At 43.4% G+C, this 26,828-nt stretch overlaps 1 protein-coding gene across 1 annotated transcript in view; it reads right to left on the reverse strand.

Annotated features, from left to right (window-relative positions):
- The window catches only part of ergic1 (endoplasmic reticulum-golgi intermediate compartment 1), a 98,414-nt gene that overhangs the window by 38,036 nt on the left and 33,550 nt on the right, over positions 1 to 26,828 (reverse strand). Inside the window, exons 3-4 of the mRNA XM_048543212.2 lie at positions 8,746 to 8,818; positions 3,622 to 3,716 (exon numbers count right to left, since the gene is read on the reverse strand). Of these exons, the coding sequence (XP_048399169.1) occupies positions 3,622 to 3,716; positions 8,746 to 8,818 (168 nt within the window). The remainder of the gene's footprint in view (positions 1 to 3,621; positions 3,717 to 8,745; positions 8,819 to 26,828) is intronic.

A 26,828-nucleotide genomic window follows, 5' to 3' on the forward strand; every position in this document is an offset into this window, starting at 1 on the left:
CAGGCCTGACCAGTCCCCCTCCACTGGCATCCTTATCCGCTTAGCTAAACTCGTCCTCACCCTTAACAACTTCTCCTTCAACTCCTCCCACTTCCTACAGACAAAGGGGGTGGCCATGGGTACCCGCATGGGCCCAAGCTATGACAGCCTCTTTGTAGGATACATGGAACAGTCCCTCTTCCGAACCTACACTGGCACCAACCCCGACCTCTTACTCCGTTATATTGATGACTATATTGGCATCGCCTTGAGCTCCCATGAGGAGCTCGAACAGTTCATCCACTTAACCAACACCTCCCACCCCAACTTTAAATTCATGTGGACCACCTCCAATACCTTTCTCTCCTTCCTGGATCTCTCTGTTTCCATCTCTGGCAACCACCTGGAAACCAATATCTATTTCAAGCCTACTGACTCACACAGCTACCAAGAAAACACCGCCTCTCACCCACTTTCCTGCGAAAATGCCATTACCCATTCCCAATTCCTTTGCCTCTGACACATCCGCTCCCAAGATGAAGCAATCCACTCCCAGACATACCAGATGTCCTTGTTTTTCAAAGACCGCAACTTCCCTTCCACAGTAGTCGAACACATCCTCGACCGGGTCTCTTACATTTCCCACAACTCATCGTTCACACCCCTACCCACAATAACAACAAAAACAGAATTCCCCCTTGTCCTCACGTACCACCCCACCAACCTCTGTATCCAATGCATCATCTTCCAGCACTTCTCTATCTGCAATCTGACCCCACTACCAAAGACATTTTTCCCTCCCCACCCTTATCTGCCTTCTATAGGGACCACCCTCTCCATGACTCCCTCATCTGCTCCACTCTCCCTACTCGGCCCACCACCACAGCACTTTTCCCTGTAACCGCAAGAAGTGCTACACCTGCCCCTACACCTCGCCCCCTCACCCCCATCCCAGACCATAAAAAGACTTTCCACATCAAGCATATGTTCACCTGCACATCTGCTAATGTGGTATACTGCATCCGCTGTACCCGTTGTGGCCTCCTCTACATCGGGGAAACCAAGCGGAGGCTTGGAGACAGCTTTGTGGAACACCTACATTCGGTTCGCCACAAACGACTGCACCTCTCAGTCACTAACCACTTTAACTCCTCCTCCCATTCCTTGGGCGACATGTCCATCCTGGGTGTCCTCCAGTGCCACAACGATGCCACCCGAAGGTTGCAGGAACAGCACCTCATATTCCGCTTGGGAACCCTGCAGCCTAATGGTATCAATGTCGACTTCACCAGCTTCAAAATCTTCCCTCCCGCTGCCGCAACCCAAATCCAGCCCAGCTCATCCTCGCCTCCCGAACCTGTCCATCCTTTCTCCCATGTATCCATTCCCCCAGCTCAAGCCCCAAACCCACTTCTTACCTACCAACCTCATCCCCACCCCCTTGACCTGTCCGTCTTCCCTGGACTGACCAGCCCCCACCCCATCTTCCCATCTACACTCAACTTTACTGGCTCCATCCCTGCCTCTTCGACCTGTCTGTCTCCTCTCCACCCATCTGCTCCTTTATCCATCTTCTATGCCCCTCTCCCTACTCATTTCAGAATCCCCTTCCCCTCCTCCATTTCTGAAGAAGGGTCCAAACCCGAAACATCAGCCTTCCTGCTCCTCTGATGCTCTTTGGCCTGCTGTATTCATCCAGCTCTACACCATGTTATCTCAGATTCTCCAGCATCAGCAGTTCCTACTATCTCTTAATGAGAGCACCCTTTCTTTCTGCCACTGGCTCCTAGTTTCTGCACTAACAACACTTTAACCGCGGGATGATATGTGATTCAACACAATGAATGTGTTTTTTTTAATCTACCAAAGCCCATGCTACGTTTGGATGCACATTACGGCACTTGCACAAGTGATAATGTAGTGTATGGACACACAACAGGGAATTGGATGACACTGCTGGTTGCACCAACTTTGGAAAGCAGGCCAGGCAATGTTATAAAATCTGGATTCATTTCACAACAAACCCCAACATTGTTCTTCAAACAGTAACTACATTTAAAAAAATACATGATGAGGTCCAAGAGGAGTTGAACTGACTTTCACTAGAAACAGGACAATAAAGGGCTAGGTGCAGCCAGGAGCTCATGTTTCAAGTTTATTTTAATTGCAAAATTGAGCGAGTGAACTGAGAAATGGGCTTATCAGTTACAGAAACTAATTTTAAGTTCAATATAACTCTTGATTGAAACAGAAAGTGGCTACAAAGTGATGGTTTTATGCTGTCAACAAAGCAGAAGGGGAAGTAGAATAGATGGTGATGGCACCCAAAGCAAAAGGTAAAGTAAGCACTAATTGTATTAGAGGAAATATATTGAATAGTTGTTAATGGTAGGTGTTACTGTCAGAAAATACGTCAGCTCTGCTCAGATCAAAACACAAACAAGATATGAGGTGGGTGGTGGATTGGGGAAGGGCGTGCAATCAAAAATGGAAGACAATGTTCTTGGTCTGAAGTCATGGAACTCAATGCGGTGTCCTTACTCTTCCTCATCCTTTGTTAACATTATTTTAAAAATCTTCATTTCACAGCACCGTTAAAATATATAGAGGAATCTTAAACAGACTCAAAACATCACCCCATTTCCCTCTCCACAAGTGCTGCCAGATTAGATTCCCTACAGTGTGGAAACCAGCCGTTCGGCCCAACAAGCCCACACCGCCCCTTGAAGCATCCCACCCAGACCTATCCCCCATAACCCACACACCCCTGAACACTACAGGCAATTTAGCATGGCCGATCCACCTAGCCTGCACATCTTTGGACTGTGCGAGGAAACCGTAGCACCTGGAGGAAACACACGCAGACACGGGGAGAATGTGCAAACTCCACAAGGACAGTCACCCGAGGCTGGAATCAAACCCGGGTCCCTAGTGCTGTGAGGCTGCAGTGTTACCCACTGAGCCATGGTGCCGCCTGAGTTTCTGAGTTGCTGAGTTTCTCAAGCACATTCTATTTTTAAATTCAGATCTCCAGAATCCGCAGTACTTTGATTTTATGTACGAAATAAGGAACAATTTTACATTTAAAGTGGTAGTTTAAATGGAGAATAGAACATAAAGGGGAGGCAATGGACTAGTGGTATTATCTTGGACTGTTAATCCACAGACCCAGACAATGTTCTGGGAACAAGGGTTCGAATCCCACCACAGCAGATGGTGGAATTTGAATTCAATAAATATCTGGAATTAAGAATCGAATCATAACCCTGGATCCATTGTCGATTGTCAGAAAAACCCATCTGGTTCACTAATGGAAGGAAATTGCCATCCTTACCTGGTCTGGCCTAAAAGTGACTTCAGACTCACAGCAATGTGAATGATTCTGAGCTGCCCTCTGGGCAATTAGGGATGGGCAATAAATGCTGCCTAGCCAGCGACGCCATCATCCCATAGTATAAAAGAATCTACAGCAGTAAGAAACAGATTTGGTTGAAACTTTCAAAATAAAAGGGCTATTTTAGTCACCTCATAAAAGAGCACTGATCCAGGCTTGAAATCAACTCCGAAAGAAAGAGAAAAGTTTGGCCCTAGGTGCTTCACATATTCTGACATAAACGAAAGGGTAAGCTGACTTTTACTCACCATCGCATGAAAGGTTAGGTAAACTGATATTTAGATTCACTTCAATTTTTCCTCCACTATCTTTGTCAGGGTCGTCCACGTACAATTCATTCACTCTGTAATAAAATGGCAACTGCTCATTTTTGAGAACATTTGGTGATGAGAAAATGTTTTAAATGCTCCAGTCAGCGACACCAAAGAAATGCAGCATTTTCCAAACAATGAGGCACACAAGAGCTGTTTACAAAATGGGTAAGGGAGCTACTGAAAACTCGCAGATGAAATTAAAATTGCAGATTCCCTGAAAAGACTGCAACAGTGGCCTTAAAATCTAACTACAAAATAAACAAAAAGAAAAACTGCATTTCAAGTAGAGTGAAGAATCTCGCAACAGTTAGCAATGTAATATCTATATTCAAGGCATTTATGAATATCATGTAATACAAAGGATGTATAGCTTCAAGGCAAAACGGTTTCTCACTGCAGGGGCAAATTTAGCATTTAAAAAGTTCAGCTGCATAAGACGGTAATCTTAAATTGGAGGAATAAAATATGATATCTAAAGAGCTTTGTTGTTCTCTTAAGAATGTATAAATCACCAGGGGCACTTCTACAAGGTTTTGCTCCATGCTTTGGAAGTTAAATGGGAATTGTCAAAATTTCAGTCATCACTTGGTGCAGACACACTTTTTTTAAAATCTCCTCTCACACTCAAACCTGGTAGCCAGGCTTGAATTTTTTTTCAAAATTGTCCCTGCAAAGAGAAACTTACTCTGGACTTAGGAGGTAAAGTTGTCCTTGAAGTATTACAGGAAATCATCCACTCCTGTTTTTCTCTACAGTTCACACTGGTTAAATTAGTAATAAGAAGGATAAAGAGTGTGAAAATATTTCATGAAATTAACCCTTAAATGGATGAAGAAAAATAATGGAACACATGAAAGCTGCAACATTGATTCCCGACCCCACCAAGATGCTAACCAGCACAATAATCAGAGGCAGTAGTGGTAACATTATTCATGCTATGTTCTGGGTCCATCGCTTCAAATCCTACCAATAGTGAATTGTGTGAAAGTTAATTCCAGATTTTTATTGGTAATTTCAATGTGGAATTAATCTGGCAAGTATTGTCAATTATTCCAAGTATGCTTATGTCTGCTTGAGAAAGATCTGTGTTACCTGGTTTGGTTTACATGTGATTCCAGACAACACAGTTGACACTTAGCTGTCCTCTAAAATAGGCTAGCATTCTCCTCAGTTTAACGGACGGACAGTAAATGCTAGGCTAGCCAGTGAAGTTCATATGAGATGATTTTTTCTTAAAAAGTGCACAATATTTATTCATTTGTTGAGGTTTTGGAAATGCTCCTCACTGCTAAGCTTTAAGGTCAACTGGGTTGCATTATTTGCTCCCATAGGATGTGAGCTTAGGAGGTGGGCAGGGCACTTAATCAGGAAGGATACCAACATGCCAACCTTCTGGCCTCCTCGAGATATACACTGAGCGGGAAGATCTACGGTCAACCTCACAGGCAACTGAGGCCCTCAAATGGGTAATTCATAATCACTTTACAGCCAGAACCTGCCAATGGCATAAAACCTGCTACCAGCAGGCCAACAAACAGCTGGTCACCTCAGGCGAGAGGGCTGGCTCCCTCAGTCAAAGGCAGTGGTGTTTAATGTCCACTTCCTCGATGAGGCATGGGTTGTTCACTAGGAGTCACCAATACCCTGCCCACCCCCTCTTCCTACAATTCACAATCGGCAAACTCTGTCCACCAATCCCCCACTCTCCCCACCCAACTTACATTTGCCCTGGTCCCTTTGCAGTCCTGGGACTCCAGGGAGGGCAGTGACATCAGGAGCCACAGCCTCCTCCCCTATGCTGTTGCTACAAACAAGATCTAGTAGTCTCTTGACTCATTATGGCAGCTCACAATAGATTGGACTTACACCGCAGAGGTTTTGATTCCAGGCAAAAGTCTGCCAAAGCCCTGCCACTGCTTCATTGGCATGCAGTTCAGCTGTCTTCCCTGGTTGAGCCAGTACAACCAGCTAACAGTTGGGCTTTATTGGGCTACTATTTTAAGATGGTGGCTGTACAATAGAGAGTCCTGCAAAAATAGAGAGATGCAGCTTCTGAAATGACATATCATAATGGGAACTGCAGATGCTGGAGAATCCAAGATAATGAAATGTGAGGCTGGATGAACACAGCAGGCCCAGCAGCATCTCAGGAGCACAAAAGCTGACGTTTCGGACCTAGACCCTTCATCAGAGAGGAGGATGGGATGCGGGTTCTGGAATAAATAGGGAGAGAGGGGGAGGCTACGTGGAACAGTCCCTCTTCCGCACCTACACAGGCCCCAAACCCCACCTCTTCCTCCGGTACATTGATGACTGTATCGGTGCCGCCTTTTGCTCCCCAGAGGAGCTCGAACAGTTCATCCACTTCACCAACACCTTCCAACCCAAACTTCAGTTCACCTGGGCCATCTCCAGCACATCCCTCACCTTCCTGGACCTCTCAGTCTCCATCTCAGGCAACCAGCTTGTAACTGATGTCCATTTCAAGCCCACCGACTCCCACAGCTACCTAGAATACACCTCCTCCCACCCACCCTCCTGCAAAAATTCCATCCCCTATTCCCAATTCCTCCGCCTCCGCCGCATCTGCTCCCACGATGAGGCATTCCACTCCCGCACATCCCAGATGTCCAAGTTCTTCAACGACCGCAACTTTCCCCCCACAGTGGTCGAGAACGCCCTTGACCGCATCTCCCGCAACACATCCCTCACACCCCGCCCCCGCCACAACCGCCCAAAGAGGATCCCCTTCGTTCTCACACACCACCCCACCAACCTCCGGATACAACGCATCATCCTCCGACACTTCCGCCATCTACAATCCGACCCCACCACCCAAGACATTGTGCCATCCCCACCCCTGTCTGCTTTCCGGAGAGACCACTCTCTCCGTGACTCCCTTGTTCGCTCCACACTGCCCTCCAACCCCACCACACCCGGCACCTTCCCCTGCAACCGCAGGAAATGCTACACTTGCCCCCACACCTCCTCCCTCACCCCCATTCCAGGCCCCAAGATGACTTTCCATATTAAGCAGAGGTTCACCTGCACATCTGCCAATGTGGTATACTGCATCCACTGTACCCGGTGTGGCTTCCTCTACATTGGGGAAACCAAGCGGAGGCTTGGCGGCCGCTTTGCAGAACACCTCCGCTCGGTTCGCAATAAACAACTGCACCTCCCAGTCGTGAACCATTTCCACTCCCTGTCCCATTCTTTAGATGACATGTCCATCATGGGCCTCCTGCAGTGCCACAATGATGCCACCCGAAGGTTGCAGGAACAGCAACTCATATTCCGCTTGGGAACCCTACAGACCAATGGTATCAACGTGGACTTCACCAGCTTCAAAATCTCCCCTTCCCCCACCGCATCCCAAAACCAGCCCAGTTCGTCCCCTCCCCCCACTGCACTACACAACCAGCCCAGCTCTTCCCCTCCACCCAAAGCATCCCAAAACCAGTCCAACCTGTTTCTGCCTCCCTAACCTGTTCTTCCTCTCACCCATCCCTTCCTCCCACCCCAAGCCGCACCTCCATCTCCTAACTACTAATCTCATCCCACCTCCTTGACCTGTCCGTCTTCCCTGGACTGACCTATCCCCTCCCTACCTCCCCACCTATACTCTCCTCTCCATCTTCGGTCCGCCTCCCCCTCTCTCCCTCTCTCCCTATTTATTCCAGAACCCTCACCCCATCCCCCTCTCTGATGAAGGGTCTAGGCCCGAAACATCAGCTTTTGTGCTCCTTAGATGCTGCTGGGCCTGCTGTGTTCATCCAGCCTCACATTTCATTATCTGAAATGACATGGCTAAGTTGATCGCATTCAGTTAACTGAGATCACAGTATCAAGTGGTTCCATCATCTATCTGCCAACGTACTCCCGCATTGATCCTTGGGTCTTCTCGGTCAGTAGCTGATCTGTGACTACATGGCTTACGAGATGAGTCTCACTGTGGGGAGCCGTCATGGCACAGCAAGAAGCCTTTGGGCACAAATTTCTCTGCATGGGAAGGGGCAGAAAATGCAATCTCTTTTGGCCTGTGGTTTTCTGAAGCTGGGGGAACAGCATGGTTTTAAAGATGGCTGAACTCCCATTGCTATGCCTATCCAGAATCAGAGGGATCTCAAAACTTCAGATTGGGCCTCACCTGTAATTCCTTCCGTTCACCATCAAAGCCTGATACAGGAGACTTCTTTTAAGAGGACATAGCTGCATCATGCTCATATTTATGGTATCTGTGCTAGGGAAGATGCACGAATATGGTGACACTATTTTTCCATCACTTTTTTTTCTGTAAATGTTTGGTGCACTGTAATCACACTGAGTTGTGGCATTGCTGATGTAATTCCCTCTTTTTACTTTTGGATATGCATAGCAATTGTGCTGTAGCAAATTTCCATAAGGACAATTTAAAAATTGTAAGAGGATGACCATAGCTAATACGTGAAAACAGTGTGCGCTATTTTACAGCGGGAACTTTTTGGAAAATTGTTTGAAGAAGTCTTATCTGTTTTATTTTGCACATCAGGGATAGAACTTAAAATTAGAGCCAAGAAGTTACTTGCATAAAGCCCACCTTCCACAAAAGAAAGCTGCAAGCTGAAGTCAGTTTAACACTTTAAAACTAAAACTGATTTTTAAATAAAATTAAACATATGAAGGGACATGAGAAAAAGTCACATAGCCTAGCTTAAGAGAAGTTAATCAGGATTCAAATAAACAGTAGAGTGAGGTCAAGGAACTAAATGGCTTCCTCTTTTTCAAAATCCACATCCAACTTTTGTGAAAATACACATGAAGCAGGGATTTGTTCATGACCTGTTGTTATAGATGGTCTAACTAAAATAAGGAGGGAGGGCAAGTATGATTCTTTTTAGTAATAAGCAAGCTATGGCAAACGAAACACCATTTGCCTTCAGGTACCCCCATAAAGTGAACAATAATAAACAATGGTCATTGTAATTGGGCCTTATACATTATGCTTTTCCCTTCAAAAGAAATGTTTTAATCAATATTCCCAACCACTGAGGTCAAGGGGCAGAGTGTCATACTTACATTTCAGTGGCAATGAAGCCAGTCAGTTCTGACAGGAAAAGGAACAGCATGAACACACAGCAACAGATGGAAACTATAAAACAAATAAATGCATTTAAACACAAACTCCAGTACTCGTTTAGCTCAAAGTACATCGTAAAGTGCAAGAAATTCTACTGAATTATATTGGTGTCGACCATAATTCAATTTTATCACCTATTATTTATATAGCATGCAAAGAATCATAGTACTTTGGTATATTCATGCAGCAAAGACTGACTAACTGATGACTTGGGTGAAGATAAGCAAGAGCAGATAAAGCAGCAAGTAGAAGCATTTTTTTTTAAAAATCTCAATCAGAAAATTGAATTGTCGTCAGCGTTTTACAAGGGCAAAATAAAAGCAAAAGCTTCATAATTGTGGATTCACAGTATGTTATGAATAATTAATCTACATGTTACTTTTAAGATGAGGGAATTAAACAAACAAATAAACACGTAACAATGTGGCACATTTGCAGTGTCTCTAGTTCTGAGCTGGCAAGCCTGGAATCCAGTCAACCTGCTCCAAAAGGTGTGTCTGAACATGCCTGCCTGGGTCAATTAAAGGTATCTTAGTAAATGGCAGTGTCACTGATTGATCTGGAGAAGCAACATCCCATGTCATTCCATGTTTCTGATGTCAAATCAATTACCTATATTTGTTAGAGTAATGAACCATTACACGAAACTAAGGCAAAGAGAACATGATACTGCACTCTACACACATATCTGACCCACTACCAAAGACATTTTTCCTTCCCCACCCTTATCTGCCTTCCAGAGGAACCACTCTCTCCGGGACTCCCTTGCCGCTCCACACCTGCCTCCAGCACCACCACACCTGACACTTTTCCCTGAAAACGCAGGAAGTGCTACACCTGCCCCTACACCTCACCCCTCACCTCCATCCCAGGCCCCAAGAAGGCTTTCCACAAGAAGCAGATGTTCACCTGCACATCTGCTAATATGATATACTCTGTCCACTGTTCCCGTTATGGCCTCCTCTACATCGGGAAAACAGAACAGAGGCTTGGGGACCCCTTTGTGGAACACCCGGTTCGCACTAAACAACTGCACCTCCCAGTCGTGAACCATTTCAACTCCCCCTCCCATTCCTCAGACAATATGTCCATCCTGGGCCTCCTCAGTTGCAGGAACAGCATCTCATATTTCGCATGGGAACCCTGCAGCCCAATGATATCAATGTGGAATTAACAAGCTTCAAAATCTGCCCTCCACCGAGCGCATTCCAAAACCAGCCCAGCTTGTCCCTGCCTCCCTAACCTGAACTTCCTCCCACCTATCCCCTCCTCCCACCACAAGCCCCAACCCCATCTCCTACCTTCTAAGCTCATCCTGCCCCCTTAATCTGTCCGTCCTCCCTATCTCCCCTAAACTCACCTTCCCATCCCCCATTTCTGAAGAAAGGTCTAGGCCAAAAATGTCATCTTTCCTGCTCCTCTGATGCCGCTTGGCCTGCTGTGTTCGTCCAGCTCTACAGCTTGTTATCTAATGACACTGCACACCATTGCTGAGCAGCTAAAGGTTACACACAGCAAAAGTATGACTAACCAATAGAGTACTGGAGATGTAGGTTGAAACAAACAGTTGGCACATTGGAGGCCTTGTTTTTTGGACTATCAGGGTTGGTGAGTACTCTGAATTTTCCTTCCCTATGCAATAATAACGACTACACATCAAACAGTTCTTCATTCACTTTAAGAAATTATTGGAAGTCCCAAGATTATGAAAAGTGTTCTGCAAATGCAAGTCTAGGTTCGTTCTCTTTGTTAAGTATACTGATGTTTTTGACTGAGCTTCTTGAATAATTCAAAATTTTATTAATTTTCAAAACTGATATGAATTGCAGTAAGTGCAGACAATTTTGAATCAATCATTGAACATTTGAACTAAAAGTCAGGGAGACCTGGGCAGAAATGCTCTTCATGCAAATTTGTTCACTAGCAAACTCAAGAGAAGCTTGGCCTGCTGTGTTCATCCAGCTTCACACTTTGTTGTATCAGAAGATAATTCTACTTGTTGCCTTGTAAGTCATGCCAAAAAGTAGACAAAGTTCGACAGGACTGTGGTTAAAGTTAAGAAACAATCCTTTCAAATGGGGTTTTGGTGATAACACCCTTAGCTCACTAATAATAAAGACTAACTGATTTGAGAACTCTGGAAGCAAAATGGATAAGTAATAGTAAAATCCAGGAAAAAGCACATGTAGGGGCAGCACAATGGCTCAGTGATTAGCACTGCTGCCTCATAGCGTCAGGGACCCGGGTTCAATCCCACCCTTGACTGACTGTGTGGAGTTTGCACATTCTTCCTGTGTCTGCATAGATTTCCTCCACATGTTCCAGTTTCCTCCCGCAGTCCAAAGATGTGCAGGTTAGGTGGACAAGCCATGCTAAATTACCCATAGTGTCCAAGGATATGAAGGCCAGGTGGGTTAGCCGTGGGGAATGCAGGGTTACAGGGACTGGGTGGTGGTTGTGTATGGGTGAGGTGTTCTTCAGAGGGTCGCTGTAGACGTGACTGGTTGAATGGCCTGCTTCCACGCTGTAGGGATTCAATGATTCTACTCACGTCAATTTTACTCACCTCACCGCACAAAGCTGTCCACCTCAGGGTCACAAGATAAAAACAATAATCAAATATAACAACTTCATGCAAAATGGCCTCCACTGGTTCAAGGTTGAATTTCAGCCATTTCTTTTACATTAACTATCAGTACACCACAAGGTTATCAACATTCGTTTGACCTTAAAACTCAAGAGTGTTTTTGTATTTTTACACTCTTGCCATGGAGAACATTCTGAAGAAATAGAGAAGTTAAAAACCTATTAATTGTGGCTCAAAGCATCTTTGTAGCAGCCAGTAATCCTATAGCAACAGAGATTTGTAATAGGCGTTCACAAAATAAACAAAAAAGAGAAGCAAAACTTCAGAACTAGAACTGCTGTTTCCACTTGACAAGTTTGATAGGAGCAAGCTATAAAATCTATACTTTCTGGATCGAAGGCAGGAACGCAACCAATAAGCAAAAGCATTTACTGCAATAATTAAGGCACAGGCCCCCTAATAGTGGAAAATTGAGGAGAAAAAATGTAGGGAGATCTCAGACAGCTGTAGGAACAGCTGGGGATTTTAATTTTCCAAGTACGGACTGGGACTGCAATAGAGTTAAGGGCTTGGATGGGGAGGAATTTGTTAAGTATGTTAAAGAGAACTTTCTCAATCAATATGTGGGTGATTGTATGAGAGAAGGGTGAAACTCGACCTTCTCTTGGAAAGTAACACAGGACAAGTGACTGAGGTGTCAGTGGGGGAGCACGTTGGAACCAGTGACCATAATTCTATTTGTTTTAAAACAGTCATGGAAAAGAATAGTTCCAGTCCACAAGTTAAAGTTCTAAATTGGGACAAGGCCAATTTTGACAGGAACAGTCAAAAGTTGATTGCGGGAAGCTGTTTGCAGGTAAAGGGACTTCTGATAAGTCTGATGATTCAAAAGAATGACTTCAGGAGTTCAAGGCCAGCATTTTCCTGTTAGTGTTAAGGAGAAGGATGGCAGGAGTAGGGAACACTGGATGAGATACTGAGGTTCTGCTCATGAAAAAGGAGGAGATACACGTCTGGTATAGTCAGCTGGGAGTACAAGGGCTATAGGAGTACACTGAGGAGGGAAATCCTGATGGCAAAAAAGGGGGAGACATGAGATAGCTTTGGCAGGAAAGGTAAAGGAGAATCCAAAGAGATTCTACAAGTATAAGTATGGCAAAAGAGTTACTAGGGAGAGAATGTGTAGATGTGTAGAGACACAGGAGATGGGCGAGACCCTAAAAGAATATTTCATGTCACTATTTACCATGCAGAAAGAAATGGAAGGTAGGGAAACTCAGGATATAAATTGAGACATCTTGAAAAAAGAGTCCACACTACAGGAGGAGCAGGAAGTGTTAAAACACATTAAGGTAAATAAATCCCCAGGACCTGTTCAAGTGTTTCCCTCATTGAGGGAAATGTGGGAAGATCGTGAAGTAATTGAGGGGCACCTAGCAGATATATTTGTGTCATTGTCAGCCACGGACGAGGTCCTAGAAGACTGCAGGATGGCTAATGTTGTTCCATTACTTAAGAAAGGCTGTAAGGAAAAGCCAGTGAACTACAGGCCAGTGAGCCTAAAGTCATAGGTGGCTAGGTTGTTGCAGGGAATTCTGAGCAACAGGATCTACATGCAGGATAAAGGGTCTAGGCCTGAAACATCAGCTTTTGTTCTCCCGAGGTGCTGCTTGGCCTGTGTTCATCCAGCTTCACACTTTGTTGTCTAGGATCTACATGCATTTGGAAAGGCAAGGACTGATTAGGGACAGTCAGCATGGCTTTGTACGTGGGAAATACTGTCATATAAATTTGATTGAGTTTTTTGAAGAGGTGACCAAGAAGATGGATGAAGGCAGAGTGGTAGTTGGTGTCTACATGGACTTTAGTAAAGCTTTCAACAAGATTCCTCCTTGCAGACTGATTAGTTACATTAGATTACATGGAATCCCGGGAGATCTGGTCAATTGGATATAAAATCAGTTTGACGGTAAGATATACGGTGTGGTGGTACAGGCCTGTGACCAAAGGTAAGCCATAAGGAAGGGTGCTGGGTGTATTGTGTTTGTCTATTTAAATAAACAATTTGGCTAAGAATATAGGAAGCATGGTTAGCAAGTTTGCAGGTGACACCAAAATTGGTGGTACAGCAGGCAGTAAGGTTATTCCTTTACTTTCCTCATGGCTGGCTGTGGAGCTGGGAGCTGTTCAGTATCAGCGCTCCTGATTGGGGGCAGTTTCAGACCCAAGTTTTAGCAGTGTGATTATTTCAACGACCTCAACGGTGGGCAGCTATACAGGATACCCGCTTTTACTGGCTGAGGCAACTTTATAAAATGCTGGTTAAGCCACACCTGAAGAACTATGTATAGTTCTAGTCACCACATTATAGGAAGAATATGAAGGAGTCAGAGAGCAAGTGCAAGACAGAGAAAGAGTGCAAGAGAGAGGGGGCGGAGAAATTTACCAGGAAGCTGCTAGGACTGAACAATCTGCGCTGTGAATACCCGGGGGTCAGTTTCCTTGGAACAGTGAGGGATAAGACGGGCCTTGATAGAATTGGATCAATCATACGGGGCAGCACAATGGTTAGCTCTGCTGCCTCACAGTATCAGGCACCCAGGTTCAATTCCACCTTCGGGTGACTGTCTATGTGGAGTTTGCACATTCTCCTCGTGCCTGCGTGATTTCCTCCAGATTCTTCAGTTCCCTCCCATGCTCTAAAGATGTGAAGGTTAGGTCGATTAGCCATGGCAAATGCAGGGCTACAGGAACAGAGTAGGGGAATGGGTATGGGTTGGATACTCTTTGGAGAGTACGGCCTGCTTCGATACTGTATGGATTCTGTGAAAAGGCACAGAGAGGATGGATTAGAAGACACATATTCCATTAGTTAAGAGGTAGAAAGCTAAAAGGAGAGTTGAGGAAAATAGTTTTTCATCTAGAGCATGGTAGGAATCTGGAACTCACTGCCTGAAAGAGCTGATGAGTCAGAAAATCTGGTGACATTTGTACAATGTTTAGATATTCACTTCTCTAAATGTGCTAGTCTCCAGGGCTATGGCTAAGAGTTGGAAAATGGGAATAGTGCCATCAGATCATTTTGACCAACATGGACATGACGGGCTGAACAGCCTCCTTCAGTGCTGTAAACACCTGGGAGACTATATGACATTGTCACGACTATTTTATGCAAATCACCAAAATAACCCAACTATATATTAGATACCCTAAGCAATCAAATGGCACCAAAGAAATAAAACCTTTTGGCAGAGGAAAGCAAGACCAGCATCACAATATCATTGAATGAAACAGGTTATTCAGCTTATTAAATCTGTGTTTAGTTTTCTGAATGAACTAACCAATGATAGCTTTGACCGTACGGTTTCCCCAAGCCTGCAATGTTTCTTCTTTCTCGGTCAAATATTAAATTCACTTTTGAAATTCACTTCTGAGCCTACTTCCAACACCCCTTTCAGGCAGTACTTCTCAAATCATACCTCACTGCTGGAAAATATTGCTTATGTCATCACTGGTACTTTTGACAATTAATTTGGATCCACACCCCATTACTGCAGTTACCAAAATTTTAGTCACTGGAAAATACATTACATCCATTTATTCTTCCAAAACTCATGATTTTGAGCATCTCTATTAAATTTCCCTTCAACTTTCTCCGCTCTAAGAATTGTCGCCTCACAATACCCTCAGTGCTTCAGTATCTCCACATCACAATACACTTGTCTCCCTCCAAGGGCATCCAAGCAAACACTACCACAGAAGAGAGGAAGGCAGTCTGGAACTCTTGTGCAGTTTTAAGGGTTAAGCTTTAAGCGACTGTCTGTGTGGAGTCTGCACATTCCCCTTAAGTTTGCATGGGTTTCTGCCAGGTACTCCGGTTTCTTCCCACAATCCATAGATGTGCAGGTTAGGTGGATTGGCCATGCTAAATTGTTCCATAGTGTCCAGGGATGTACAGGCTAGGGGATTAGTCGTGGTTAATACAGGGTTACAAGGATAGAGTGGGGGTGTAGATCTGTTTGGGTTGGTCTTCGGAGGGTCGGTGCAGACTCGATGGGCTGAACGGCCTCTTATCTGCACTGTAGGGATTCTATGATATTATTCAGAAAATCAATTAGATGTACTACTGCCTGCAAATCTCAAAGCATTCTGCAATCTGCTAGACAGGAGTAAACTACTACAAGGAAAATTTCAGAACTTATGATACAAATGGTCAACAAGGAAACTGCATTCTACTTGATTGTCAACCAATCCAAAGTAACACTATAGGAAATATCTGGTTACTTCGCAGAATGTCGCCACCTCCTTGCAGCTGCTGCTGGTTTGACACGGCCTTGGAATCAATACTTGCTGTGGAACTCCCCCTGGTGTGGCTTCCTGAAATTCCCCTTCAGTGACGTGAGCCAGGACGGTGAGCTGTGGGCAGCACTCACTGTCCATGAGATCACTGGAGTGGAATGTTAGAGAATGACAGGAAGAATGGTCTGGGCAGAAAATGTCAGTTCCCACTTCTCTTTTAAGCCCCAGCTTTTAAAAGAATAAAAAGAAAAGTCAATAAAGTGTACATGAAAGGGTTTCAGAGGGGGAAAAACCACGTCTAAAATGTACATGAAAGGGTTTCAGAGGGGGAAAAAACCACGTCATATTAGAATCAAAATGTTAACTAAGCTTTACTCATTACAGATGTCCTGCACTTTGTTTATTTAAAATGTGATATTGCTGTAAATTCAAGTGGGAACTAGAGTTGCATAATCTGATGTGATAATCAAATATAAGTATTCTGTAAAGGAAGACAAGGAAAGGGACCATACTAATTACAAAAATATAAAGATTTTAATAGAAATACATAGAAACACTGACAAGAAAACAGACCACTCAGCCCACGACTGCATGCTGGTGTTTATCACCATGAGAAGTCCCAATTTTACATGCCCACCCCATGCCATACCCACTTACACCCCTGCTCCTCAAAAGTCTATATGAACATATTCTTACATGTTGGCATGGCTACTGCTTTAATAACTAACTCCAAATCCGCACAACTCTAAAAATATATCTCCTGTCTGCTGTCCTGAATCTGAAGTTTGTACCTGCCCTCTAATTCAACCACGACAAAGTGCATTTCTATCCACTTTATTCCATCTCTTCTACTCAAAATGGGAATTGCCCACCACACTGATTATGCAAAGCTCACTCTCATTAATGCTGTTGCAGACAGGTACATCTACAGTGCAGAGATAATGGGAACTGCAGATGCTAGAGAATCTGTGATAACAAAGTGTGGCTGGATGAGCACAGCAGGCCAAGCAGTATCTTAGGAGCACAAAAGCTGACATTCTGGGCCTAGGCCCTTCATCAGAAAACATATAGTTTGGTGAGAATAGGTTTGTGTCAGTCGTATCACTTACAATGACTCTCAAATCTAATGCCTAGTCTGAGTCTAGGATTCAACCAAGTGGGTCATTGGTAGTTTCATAAAGCCACTGAAAACACCCATGATCATCAGCACTTAGATATCCTGTGCTGTTCTCTCCTCAGTGCCTCCAAGAGGCATTGAACATGGAGGACCACTGATTCATGAGCTAAGTGAGGATGCTAGGTGGTATCCAACAGATTGTCTTGCCTGTGTCTCATCCGAGGCTCTAAGATTTCATGTAGATTTTGAGGAGTCAAAGCCACTTTCATTTATTATGTACCACTGTGCTGAAATGCCCCTCATGACAGGGAATATCCAGGGAAAGGAATGGGGGAAGTCTTGCTGGGACTTTGATTTATGATTAAATCGGACTGTATCTTGCCTAGTCCGTGAGATAGCTCTCCCAATTTTGACATCAGTCCCCAGTGAGGGGGGCTTTGCAGCTATTTTCAGGCTGGACTACTTTGATGGAGTGTTAATTCCATGCCTAGGTCACAGTTGAGTACTCAAACTGGTTTTACTTTTATGCGTTGTAGCTGCTAGTTACAAGTGACTTCAATAGGTAGCTGAAAAACATGATTAACCACATAGATGTAGGGTTGAAATTGTGAATAGGATCAAAATGCTAAACACACAAGTGAAAAAAAAAGCCCAAAAGAACTGCGGGCGCTGGAAATCAGAAACAAAAACAGAAAGTGCTGGAAAAACTCAGCAGGTCTAGCAGCATCTGTTGTCAGAAAGCAAAGGTATCATTTTGGGTCCAGTAGCCCTTCTTCAGAGCTGACTGTCGCTGGGAAAATGTTGGTGTTTATGCAGAAGATACGGCAGAGGGTGGGGTAAGGAGTAAACGATACGTGGAGATAAGAGTCCAAAGAGAGAGAAAAAGAGTTGGACAACAGCGTGGTTAAAGGTCAGTCTGGGGGAATGAATAGCTGATAGTGGGGGCTATTAATAGCTGACAACGAGTTTGTGAGGTAGCAGCTCACGCGATGACAAGGCCTGATGTGTGGGGTTTAGGATAAGGACACGGCCTCAAGGCAGAGCTACCGCTACTGCAGAGGGAAGAGGAGGGCTTATAGCTGGTGACGGAGATGGGTCAGACCCAGCTGAGGACCCGGTCAACTACGGTTCTGGGGAATCCTCAGTTGAGGAGGAAGGTGGACATTTCGGAGGCTCCTTTGTCGAAGTGGGCAATCATCAGAACAGATGCAATGGAGACAGAGGAACTAGGAGAATGGATTGGCAGGGTGTGAGGATGGATAGTAAAGGGAGTTGGTGGGTTTGCTGTGGATTAGTGGCCAGCCTATCACCAAAAATGGGACCAAATGTCACAGAGAGCAAGGGAGGAGTCAGACATGGGCCAGGTGAAGATGAGAGCAGTGCAAAAACTGGGAATGAGATAGACAAACTTTTCCAATTCAGGATGAGGAAAGAAAGCAGCACCGATGATATCATTGATATACCAGATAAAGGAGTTGTGGGTGGAGGCTAGAATAGGACTGGCACAAGCAATGTTCCACACACGCCACATAGAGTCGGGCATAACTGGAACCCATGCAGGTATCCACGGCTACCTCCCAGACTTTCCACAAGTGGAACAATTGAATTTTAAATAACAATCAAATTTGCTCATCTTTACTGTAGAAATTAGTCCTTTACTTTAATTGGATTTTGACCTCTTAAACAGTCATCGCAGAAAAGTGGTATTTTCAGGATTACAATTTAGTGACACGTTTGGAGCGCTATTGTGAACAGTACTTTGACAAAATAGCTATTGCTTTCATAAGTAATTTAAATTTGAAGATTTTAGAGCTATTAATATTATTTCTCCTGTTGAAAACTGAAGAGCAGTGTACAATGGACTACTGCTGATAATCTTTCCGAGCAGTTATCTGATGTAGAAACATGGAAAATAGGAGAAGTAGGTGCCTGCCCCACCATATAATGCGATCATGGCTGACCATCGAATTCAGTACCCTATTCCCATTTTCTCTCCATACCCTTTGACCCCTTTAATCCCAAGCAGTAGGCAGTCATGCCTCTGTTCCCGAGAACCCCTGTGGATAATGAAATTTGTGGGGGCAGATCTTGCTAAAAAAGGTCAAAAATCACAGATATACAGTTTTTGCCCGCACATTTTAATTTTGTTGTTACTTTTTTTTGCCACGGATAGGTGAATACGCTATCTGTGATTTCACAGACACAGAGTATTTACTGTGTCTAACTCCTTCTGGAAAACAATGATTTTGCAATAACCACTTTCTATGCCAGACAATTCCACAGGCTCATCACGCTCTGGGTGGATAAATTGCCCATCTCATAAGTGACCTACCCGTTTAATTAGATGAGTGGGGATAAAATATATTGCACACTGAAATTTTATTATTTCGTCATTAAGAGTTGTGTTCTCCTTAACACTTGTTCTGTAAAGCCACATTCAACTGTACTGTTTATACTTCCTCTTATTTCTGAGAAATTCCTGAAGGTATGACTCCTCTTCTCAGAATACTTCTGTTTTGTCATCACATTCATATTGTAGCAATAAACAGCTCAAACAGATTTTTTTTATTAAGAAACAGAAGTTCCAAACTATCATCACCTTGTTATAAAAACTAGACGCTTACAGTAGCTAAAATATTAATTTCATTACACATAGAACATAGGGATCATGGCTTATCATCCAACTAAGTACCCTGTTCCCACTTCCCCACATACCTTTGATCCTTTTCATCCTGAGAACCATACTTTAAAGATAAAAGCCAAAAGAACTGCGGATGCTGTAAATCAGGGATAAAAACAAAGTTGCTGAAAAAGGTCAGCAGGTCTGGCAGCATCTTTTCTCCGTCAGATGCTGCCAGACCTGCTGAGCTTTTTCAGCAACTTTGTTTTTGTATACTTTAAAGATTATGGTTTATGGAAAAATATTTTGTAATTTTACCTATTTTGAGACACATACACATTCAATGCCATTTTAATCATAATTTTTGTTACTTTAAACTTCACAACTTTGCGATTTCATATTTGAGCCTCCGGCCTCTAAGGGATATTTCTGTTGTCTACCTTAAAAGCGAGACTGCCTAATTTGTGTTCATAAGTGCTGTCCAAAACCAGAAAATCATGAGAATACTTATTTCTATTTTTTACTTCAGGATTAGATTTGTCTCAACTTTCAAAAAGAAAGTTAGCATTAGAATTAGTTACCAATTAGAATTTTGTTCTTAGACAGTGCACGTTCAATTTACATTGTCCACCCCATTTTTGTAACTCACTAGAGTTTTCATTTTAGAACAACATACTGCATGCTACATAGCCTTTTAAGGATACCATTGATTAATGCTTGAAGGAATGTCACTGAACTACAATAAAGATGTGGGTTATTATGTGTATCAAAATTAAGGAAATGTCTGACGATATTGGGAGATACACAGCTTACAGTCACTAACCAGTCACACTATAAGTCAACTACTATGACTCACGATGCCAAACTGTCAAAAATGAGTAATCGTAATGCATTTCAACAGTCCAGTTACAGATCATGTGATTTTCTGAAATAAAGATCAGGAAAGCTGGGTTACGCCATCCAAGTGCAGTAACTAAGCCTTGTATTAGCAGAACTAGGCCGCGAGTAGGTAGAGATGCAAATTTTCAAGATAAACACTGAGGTACTTTTCTACATCTTAGCAATCACAAAAAAAAACTTAAATTTATTGTATCATAAAGAAACATGATTTGGGTTTTATTTGGGGCTTTATAAATGGCTAAATAAGGTGAAAACTCAACTTTAGAACTGTACTTAACAATGTCATAGTTAGCAAACTGTGTGGAAGTTTCAGGCACCTCCTTATAGGAAGGGCTTTAAAAATGATAAAGAAGGGGTACACAGTGTAAATTCAACTGCTTGAAGTCAAGAATTAAAAAAAGAAGTTTCTGGAAATGATCAACAGCTCAGGGAGCATCAATGATGAGAAATCAAAGTCAACATTTCCGGTCCACTGACTCTTCCTCAGAACTAATGGTAGCAAGGAAAATGTTGGTTCATATGCAGAAGATACGACGGGGAAATGCGGTGGGGGGGGGGGGGGGGGGGGGGCGGAGGAGGAGGAGGAGCAGTAAACAATAGGTGGGGATAGAGACAAGCACAGTTGGACAGACAAAGGAGTTGACAATGATCTGGCTAGGGGGGTGAATAGCTGTTAATGGAGACTGTTAGTGTCTAATACTAGGTAGTGTGTAGTAGCGGACTAGGTGATGACAAGAGATAGTAGGAACTTTTTCATGTTTCTGAAGAAGGGTCTAGGCCCGAAACCTCAGCCTTCCTGCTCCCCTGATGCTGCTGTGTTCATCCAGCTCTGCACGCTGTTCATCATAGGTAATAATAAGGCCTGGTGTGTGGGGGGGTGGAGGCTCATTTTTCTACTTCACGACCCTGCAGCCCTTCTCCCGCCCTACCTTATGCATATAAACCAGCTATCATCAGAGCTTTCCCAGCAACTTCTGTTTTCTTCCTGATTTACAGCATCCGCAGTTCTTTTGGTTTTTATTGCCAGGAGTGAGGAATGGGAAGCTACAGTTTCAGGAGAGATTTGAAGTACTGTGCCTGCTCCTACAGGAACAAAGACAACTAACAGATTTAAAAGGAGTTTGCTTTTAAATGATGCAGGCTGATCTGCAATCAAATACAGCGGCTCAGCAAGCAAGTCTACAACCTCATCCACAACCCGAGCTACAAATCTGGTCAAAAACACTAAATTTACTTTGTCATCACATGAAACTTTCTTTTCTCTGATTTGTCAGAATTATTTTTGTTCCAATTTTCACAAAAACAATGTTTGCTAGCAATAATCACATAGTCATAAAAATATCTTTATTGCAAGAATGTTGGGCCATGGAAAACTTTGTCACATGGCCGGATATCTGTATCTTTTACGACAAAAAGAAATTTAAAAAATGGACACATGAAGATACAGCGCTAAGTGAGAATAGATGAAATACAAGTCTACAACTGGGCAGAGATAGTATGAACTGCCGATGCTGGAGAATCTGAAATAACATGGTGTGAAGCTGGATAAACACAGCAGGCCAAGCAGCAGAGGAGCAGGAACGCTTGACGCTTCGGGTCGAGACCCTTCTTCAGAAATGAGGGAGGGGAAGGGGATTCTGAAATAAATAGGGAGATCTCCCTATTTATTTCAGAATCCCCTTCCCCTCCCCCATTTCTGAAGAAGGGTCCCGGCCCGAAACGTCAAGATCTGCAACTGGGTAGCCCAATTGTAGGAACTAGCAAACTTAAAATTATTAGTTTTAAGAAAAAGATGGCATGAATTAAATGGGCTGAAGTGATCTCCTCCAACATTCTCTAAAATTCATAATAAGTCAAATTTAACTGAAACGCAATTGTTTTATCATCAGGCCACACAATACAGGATTGGATAATGACTGTGTAAATTGGATTTCGAATTAGCATTTTCCCAGGAACATAAAATAAAGATGATGGGCTAAAATTTTCTGTTCTGTTCAGCAACCTAGCCATTGGCAACGAAGTTTGCAAAATACAGCAAAAATACCTGATTACCCCTTAAAGTTTAAATGCCCAGTACTAATGAATAGCAACTTTCTGATTTCTCTGCATTTACATCTCATTATTAGCTGAACTCACTTCATTTCTATGCAGCACCCAATTCTCCTTTCTATCTTCCAGAAATTAGATGGTATAATTCTGATGTGAAAATCAGAGCGATTAACTGGCCAGATAGTTATCTAGGCCCTCAGGCAACTCCAACACTACAACAATGTTCCTGAATGCTCCCTGGAAACAATCTTTTTCCACCTTTCGTCCATACAAGTATAAAACACAACATCATTTTACTGCTTTCAGACCATATGACACACCACTATAGTGATGCCAGTCTTCACAGAGGAACTCAGGGACATTTATGGCTTGCTTCTCAAAGTCAGTTTGCATATACACGTCACAAGCTTCTGCCAAGATGCATCATATGACCACGGTAACAGGAACTGCAGATGCTAGAGAATCCGAGATAACAAGATGTGGAGCTGGATAAACACAGCAGGCCACGCAGCATCTTAGGAGCAGGAGAGCTGATGTTTCGGGCCTATACCATTTTGATTTCTGATGAAACAGATTCAGAACACTAACAGTCAAGGGAGTGTATGTCTTGCTCTGCAGCTCTATAATACTCGAATATCGCACGTGAAGTTTGTCCTAGCAACTTAGATAACATACTGCACACGTTTTAAACAAATGGTCACATCAGAAAATCAAAGGGACTTGCTCTGAGTGGGCTTAAGGGGTCCCTTAATAAGTTGGGGATGCCGCAACACCAAGTAAAGGGGCTCATCTGATTACAGTCCAAGCAGTTGGCCAGGATCATTCTGGTGCTTGGTCCTAGAGTTGGAGCTCTATGGCCTTACAATTCAGCAATTAGGTCACAACACACTCTGCAAGTCAAATGCAACCAGTCCAGGGATTTCAGAAAGATCGGGCAGGATGTTGTGGAGACAACTGGCTGGATGCCTTGCCATGTTTGGCTGTGGCTGTTGTGCCAAAACAAACCAAGGGATAGTTTGCAAACAAACAGTCAGCCTTGGGGTTTTAGGTTATTAATAGTCAGGGCACTTAGCAGGGTCAGTGGTGGATTCTTGGGATAAGTGCAAAGCTCAAGTTGGCAACGGCTGAGTCAAAGATGGAAAGACTATTGTGAGAAACAGCAATTCAAGGCAAAAGGGTGAAATATCTGTATGTAGGACAGAACAGGAAGCAGTAGAAGAAGCATTTTCATAAGCAACAATCACTCAAGCCTCAACATGAGGAGAATATATGACCTAAAACCGCACGGCAATTTACAAAGCCATGGGCTTAGAGGAAAAATTGGGAATATTAAGAGTTAACATTCTGTACAACCAGAAATGGAGGGAGCATGCAAAGACATCAGGGACACCGGCAGCAACATAAAAAGGGGAGGCGAAGGATTAATTCTGGTATTAATGGTGTTGGTGGAGGGATGGTGATTGCTTCAAGAGCAGAATGTACAAGTTAGCTTTAAGGTTTTGGAGTAGATTAGGCGATCCATCACAACGGACCCCAGAGTTTAAAAGTCAGGCGGGAAAACACACCGATGCTTCATCAGAGGCTGCACTGAGGATGTTACCCAGCACGGTAACAAAACGTCTGTGGAACAACAAACCGGCTTGGCAAGCCACCCAACCTCAACAAGCTAGCTTGTTAAAATATTGTCAAGAAACAATAGTGAAGGCATTGTAGAGTGAAATTTAATAGCGTGGCCCCAAAATATATTAAGGAGGAGATTAAGAAAAATAAATTGGTTGAACTGATTTTGGCAAAGGTTTAGATTTATTTTTACCTGTTGAGTTTCCAACACCAACAGACACCTGTGAATTTAGGAGTCTCCAAATTGAGCCATCGTCTGCTGAAGATTGCATCTTGATGTGCTGGGATTGTTTACATTCTCCTAACAACGTTAACAGTGCAGTCATTTCAGCCAGGCAGCAGAAAACACAGGAGCCAGACTACAGACAGCCTACACACACTCCTGAAGGGGGGTTTGGTCAATCAGGCTTGGGAACTGCCCAAGACTTCATTCATGTTCATGCAGGAATAACCCAAACGAAAAACAAGACTGTTAGAGGCTAGAAAATACAAACCTCAACCCTACAGAGTCACAATCTGCAGACAGTCACGCAAAGTTATACTCCCTTGCAAGCAAATAAGGAACTATCAAGATACAGGAGTCTCAAGCAAATAATCTAAAACATAATTGAAGGCATTAAAGTAAGGAATAGTTGGTAAACACCCAGTAGGCCAGGCAGTATGTGTGGAGAGTGAAATAGTGAATATTTCATGTCATTGATCTTTCATCAGTATCAAAAGTATGGTAGAAATGGGCAGTTTTGAAGCAAGGCAGAATCGGTGGAAAAATAGTTGAGGTGGAGCAGGGAATGACAGAACAATGCCCATCGCCAACAAGAGAATCTAACTTTCTCCCCTTGATGCTCAACAGCAGTGCCGATACTGAATACCCCACTATCGATTATTCTAGGATAGATCATTTACGAGCAAGTAGGAAAACAAGTGATAAATACAAAAGAATTTAGTGCCAAACCCGAAGTGCCCTTGAAGTGGTGCAGCTGTGAGCTGCCATTTAATTACTACAGCCCATATGAAAGTTCCATGGTGCCAATGGGAAGAGATTTCTAGGATTTCAACCCATCAACAGTGAACGGGTCGCTGTCCTAGGTTAAGATGCTGTTTGCATTGGGCAGTAATCTGTAGGTAGTGTTCCCATGCAGCTGCTGCCCTTATCCTTCTAGTACTGCTGAAGATGCCTGGTATGTTACTGTACTTCATCTTTTAAATGGAACACACTCATGCAACTGTACGCAAGTACTGGAAAGAATGAATGTAAGCAGACACCCAAATGGGTTACTTTGCCCAAGGTGGCGTTGATCTTCTTACTGGTGGATCTGCACTCATTCAGGCAAACAGAGGGTGATCGAGCACACTCCTGATCTGTGCCCTACAGAAGGTGCACATTAACTGGGCAGTCACAGATGGAGTTACTTGGAATACAATTCTCAGCTCTCAACTTGCGACTATAGCCAATAGTGCACACACGGTTGGTCCAGTTAAATTTCTGGTCAATATTAACCCCAAGGATGTTGATGTCAGGAAACTAAGCAATGGTAATACCAAATGAACATCAAGGGTATACAGTTAGAGTCTCTTTTGTTGGAGATGACAACAGTCTAGCACTTGTGTGGCGTGAAATATTATTTGCCACTTGCCCGCCAAAGCCTGACTTTAGTCTGTATCTTGTTGCTGCTTCAGGGTCTAAGGAATCCACATTTGTCAGTAAACACCCTACTTTTGGCCTTATTTCTGAGGCTGCTGATGGTCATCAATGAAGCTACTAAAGAGAATTGGGGCTGGTAAAATAATCCAAGTGAATATTGGAGCAATGTTTCAGAATGGAGATAAAGTGGCCTTTAACAACTTCATTGTGCTGGTTATGACTCCAACTAGTGGGCAGATTTTCCCCCATTGCCCACTGACTGCAATTTTGAGCAGGTTCCTTTATATCAAACGGTTCTGTAATATCAAGGGTCATCAACTCTCATGTCAGTTCTGGAATCTAATTATTTTCTCAACTCGTGGACCAGGGTTGCCCTGGTGGAACCTAAAGTAAATGGTGGCCAACAAGTTATTGCTGAACAAGTGCTGCTGGATAACAATGTCAACAATACTTCCCATCACTTCACTGAAGATCTAGAGTAAATAGCATTTTGTGGGCATTGCATACATGGAAAACTTTTCACTGGCAGGTAGGGGTTAACACTGTAGCTGTACTGGAATGGTTTTATTAGATTAAGAGCGATGCCAAATAAGCATAAAACCTGACGAGTCACCCCGTATCAACTGAGGCACCGGAAACAACAATGAAGGCACACAATGTCAAGTAATCATCACCAACTTCTTGAGTCTTGTACTAAAATTGGTAGAGCAATCCTGATACGTAGTTAAGTAGAGGGACACTCCCTAAATGGTACAATGTCCCAGATTTCTCCATCACAGAGTGCCTTGACATGGAACACAATGATCATCAAAGGAGTCAGGAAATATGATGGAAAATTCTCTCCTTATCTTGATGAGTGCTGATCTAATCATATTCAAAGTCCTCAATCCAAGACAATGGCAGTCCAGTAGATTAGAGCTCATTTTCCGCCATAAAGAAGTCACCTCTTTTGCCACTAGCTCACAGCATCCACGAGATCCACTGTACCAACTCCATGCAGCTCCTTCAGAAGTGCCTATTAAACTAACAATCTCTACTACCTCAAAAGAGGAGGGCAGTAGATGTTTGATACCACTACCATCTGCAAGTTTCGCTCCAAGTCACAAACCATTCTACTTGGAACTATAATCACCATTCCTTCACAAGTTTGTGAGACACGTTTCCAATCTTTGATTCACACTTGTAGCC

The sequence above is a fragment of the Stegostoma tigrinum genome, chromosome 13 (assembly GCF_030684315.1).
Source record: "Stegostoma tigrinum isolate sSteTig4 chromosome 13, sSteTig4.hap1, whole genome shotgun sequence".
Classification (NCBI taxonomy): domain Eukaryota; kingdom Metazoa; phylum Chordata; class Chondrichthyes; order Orectolobiformes; family Stegostomatidae; genus Stegostoma; species Stegostoma tigrinum.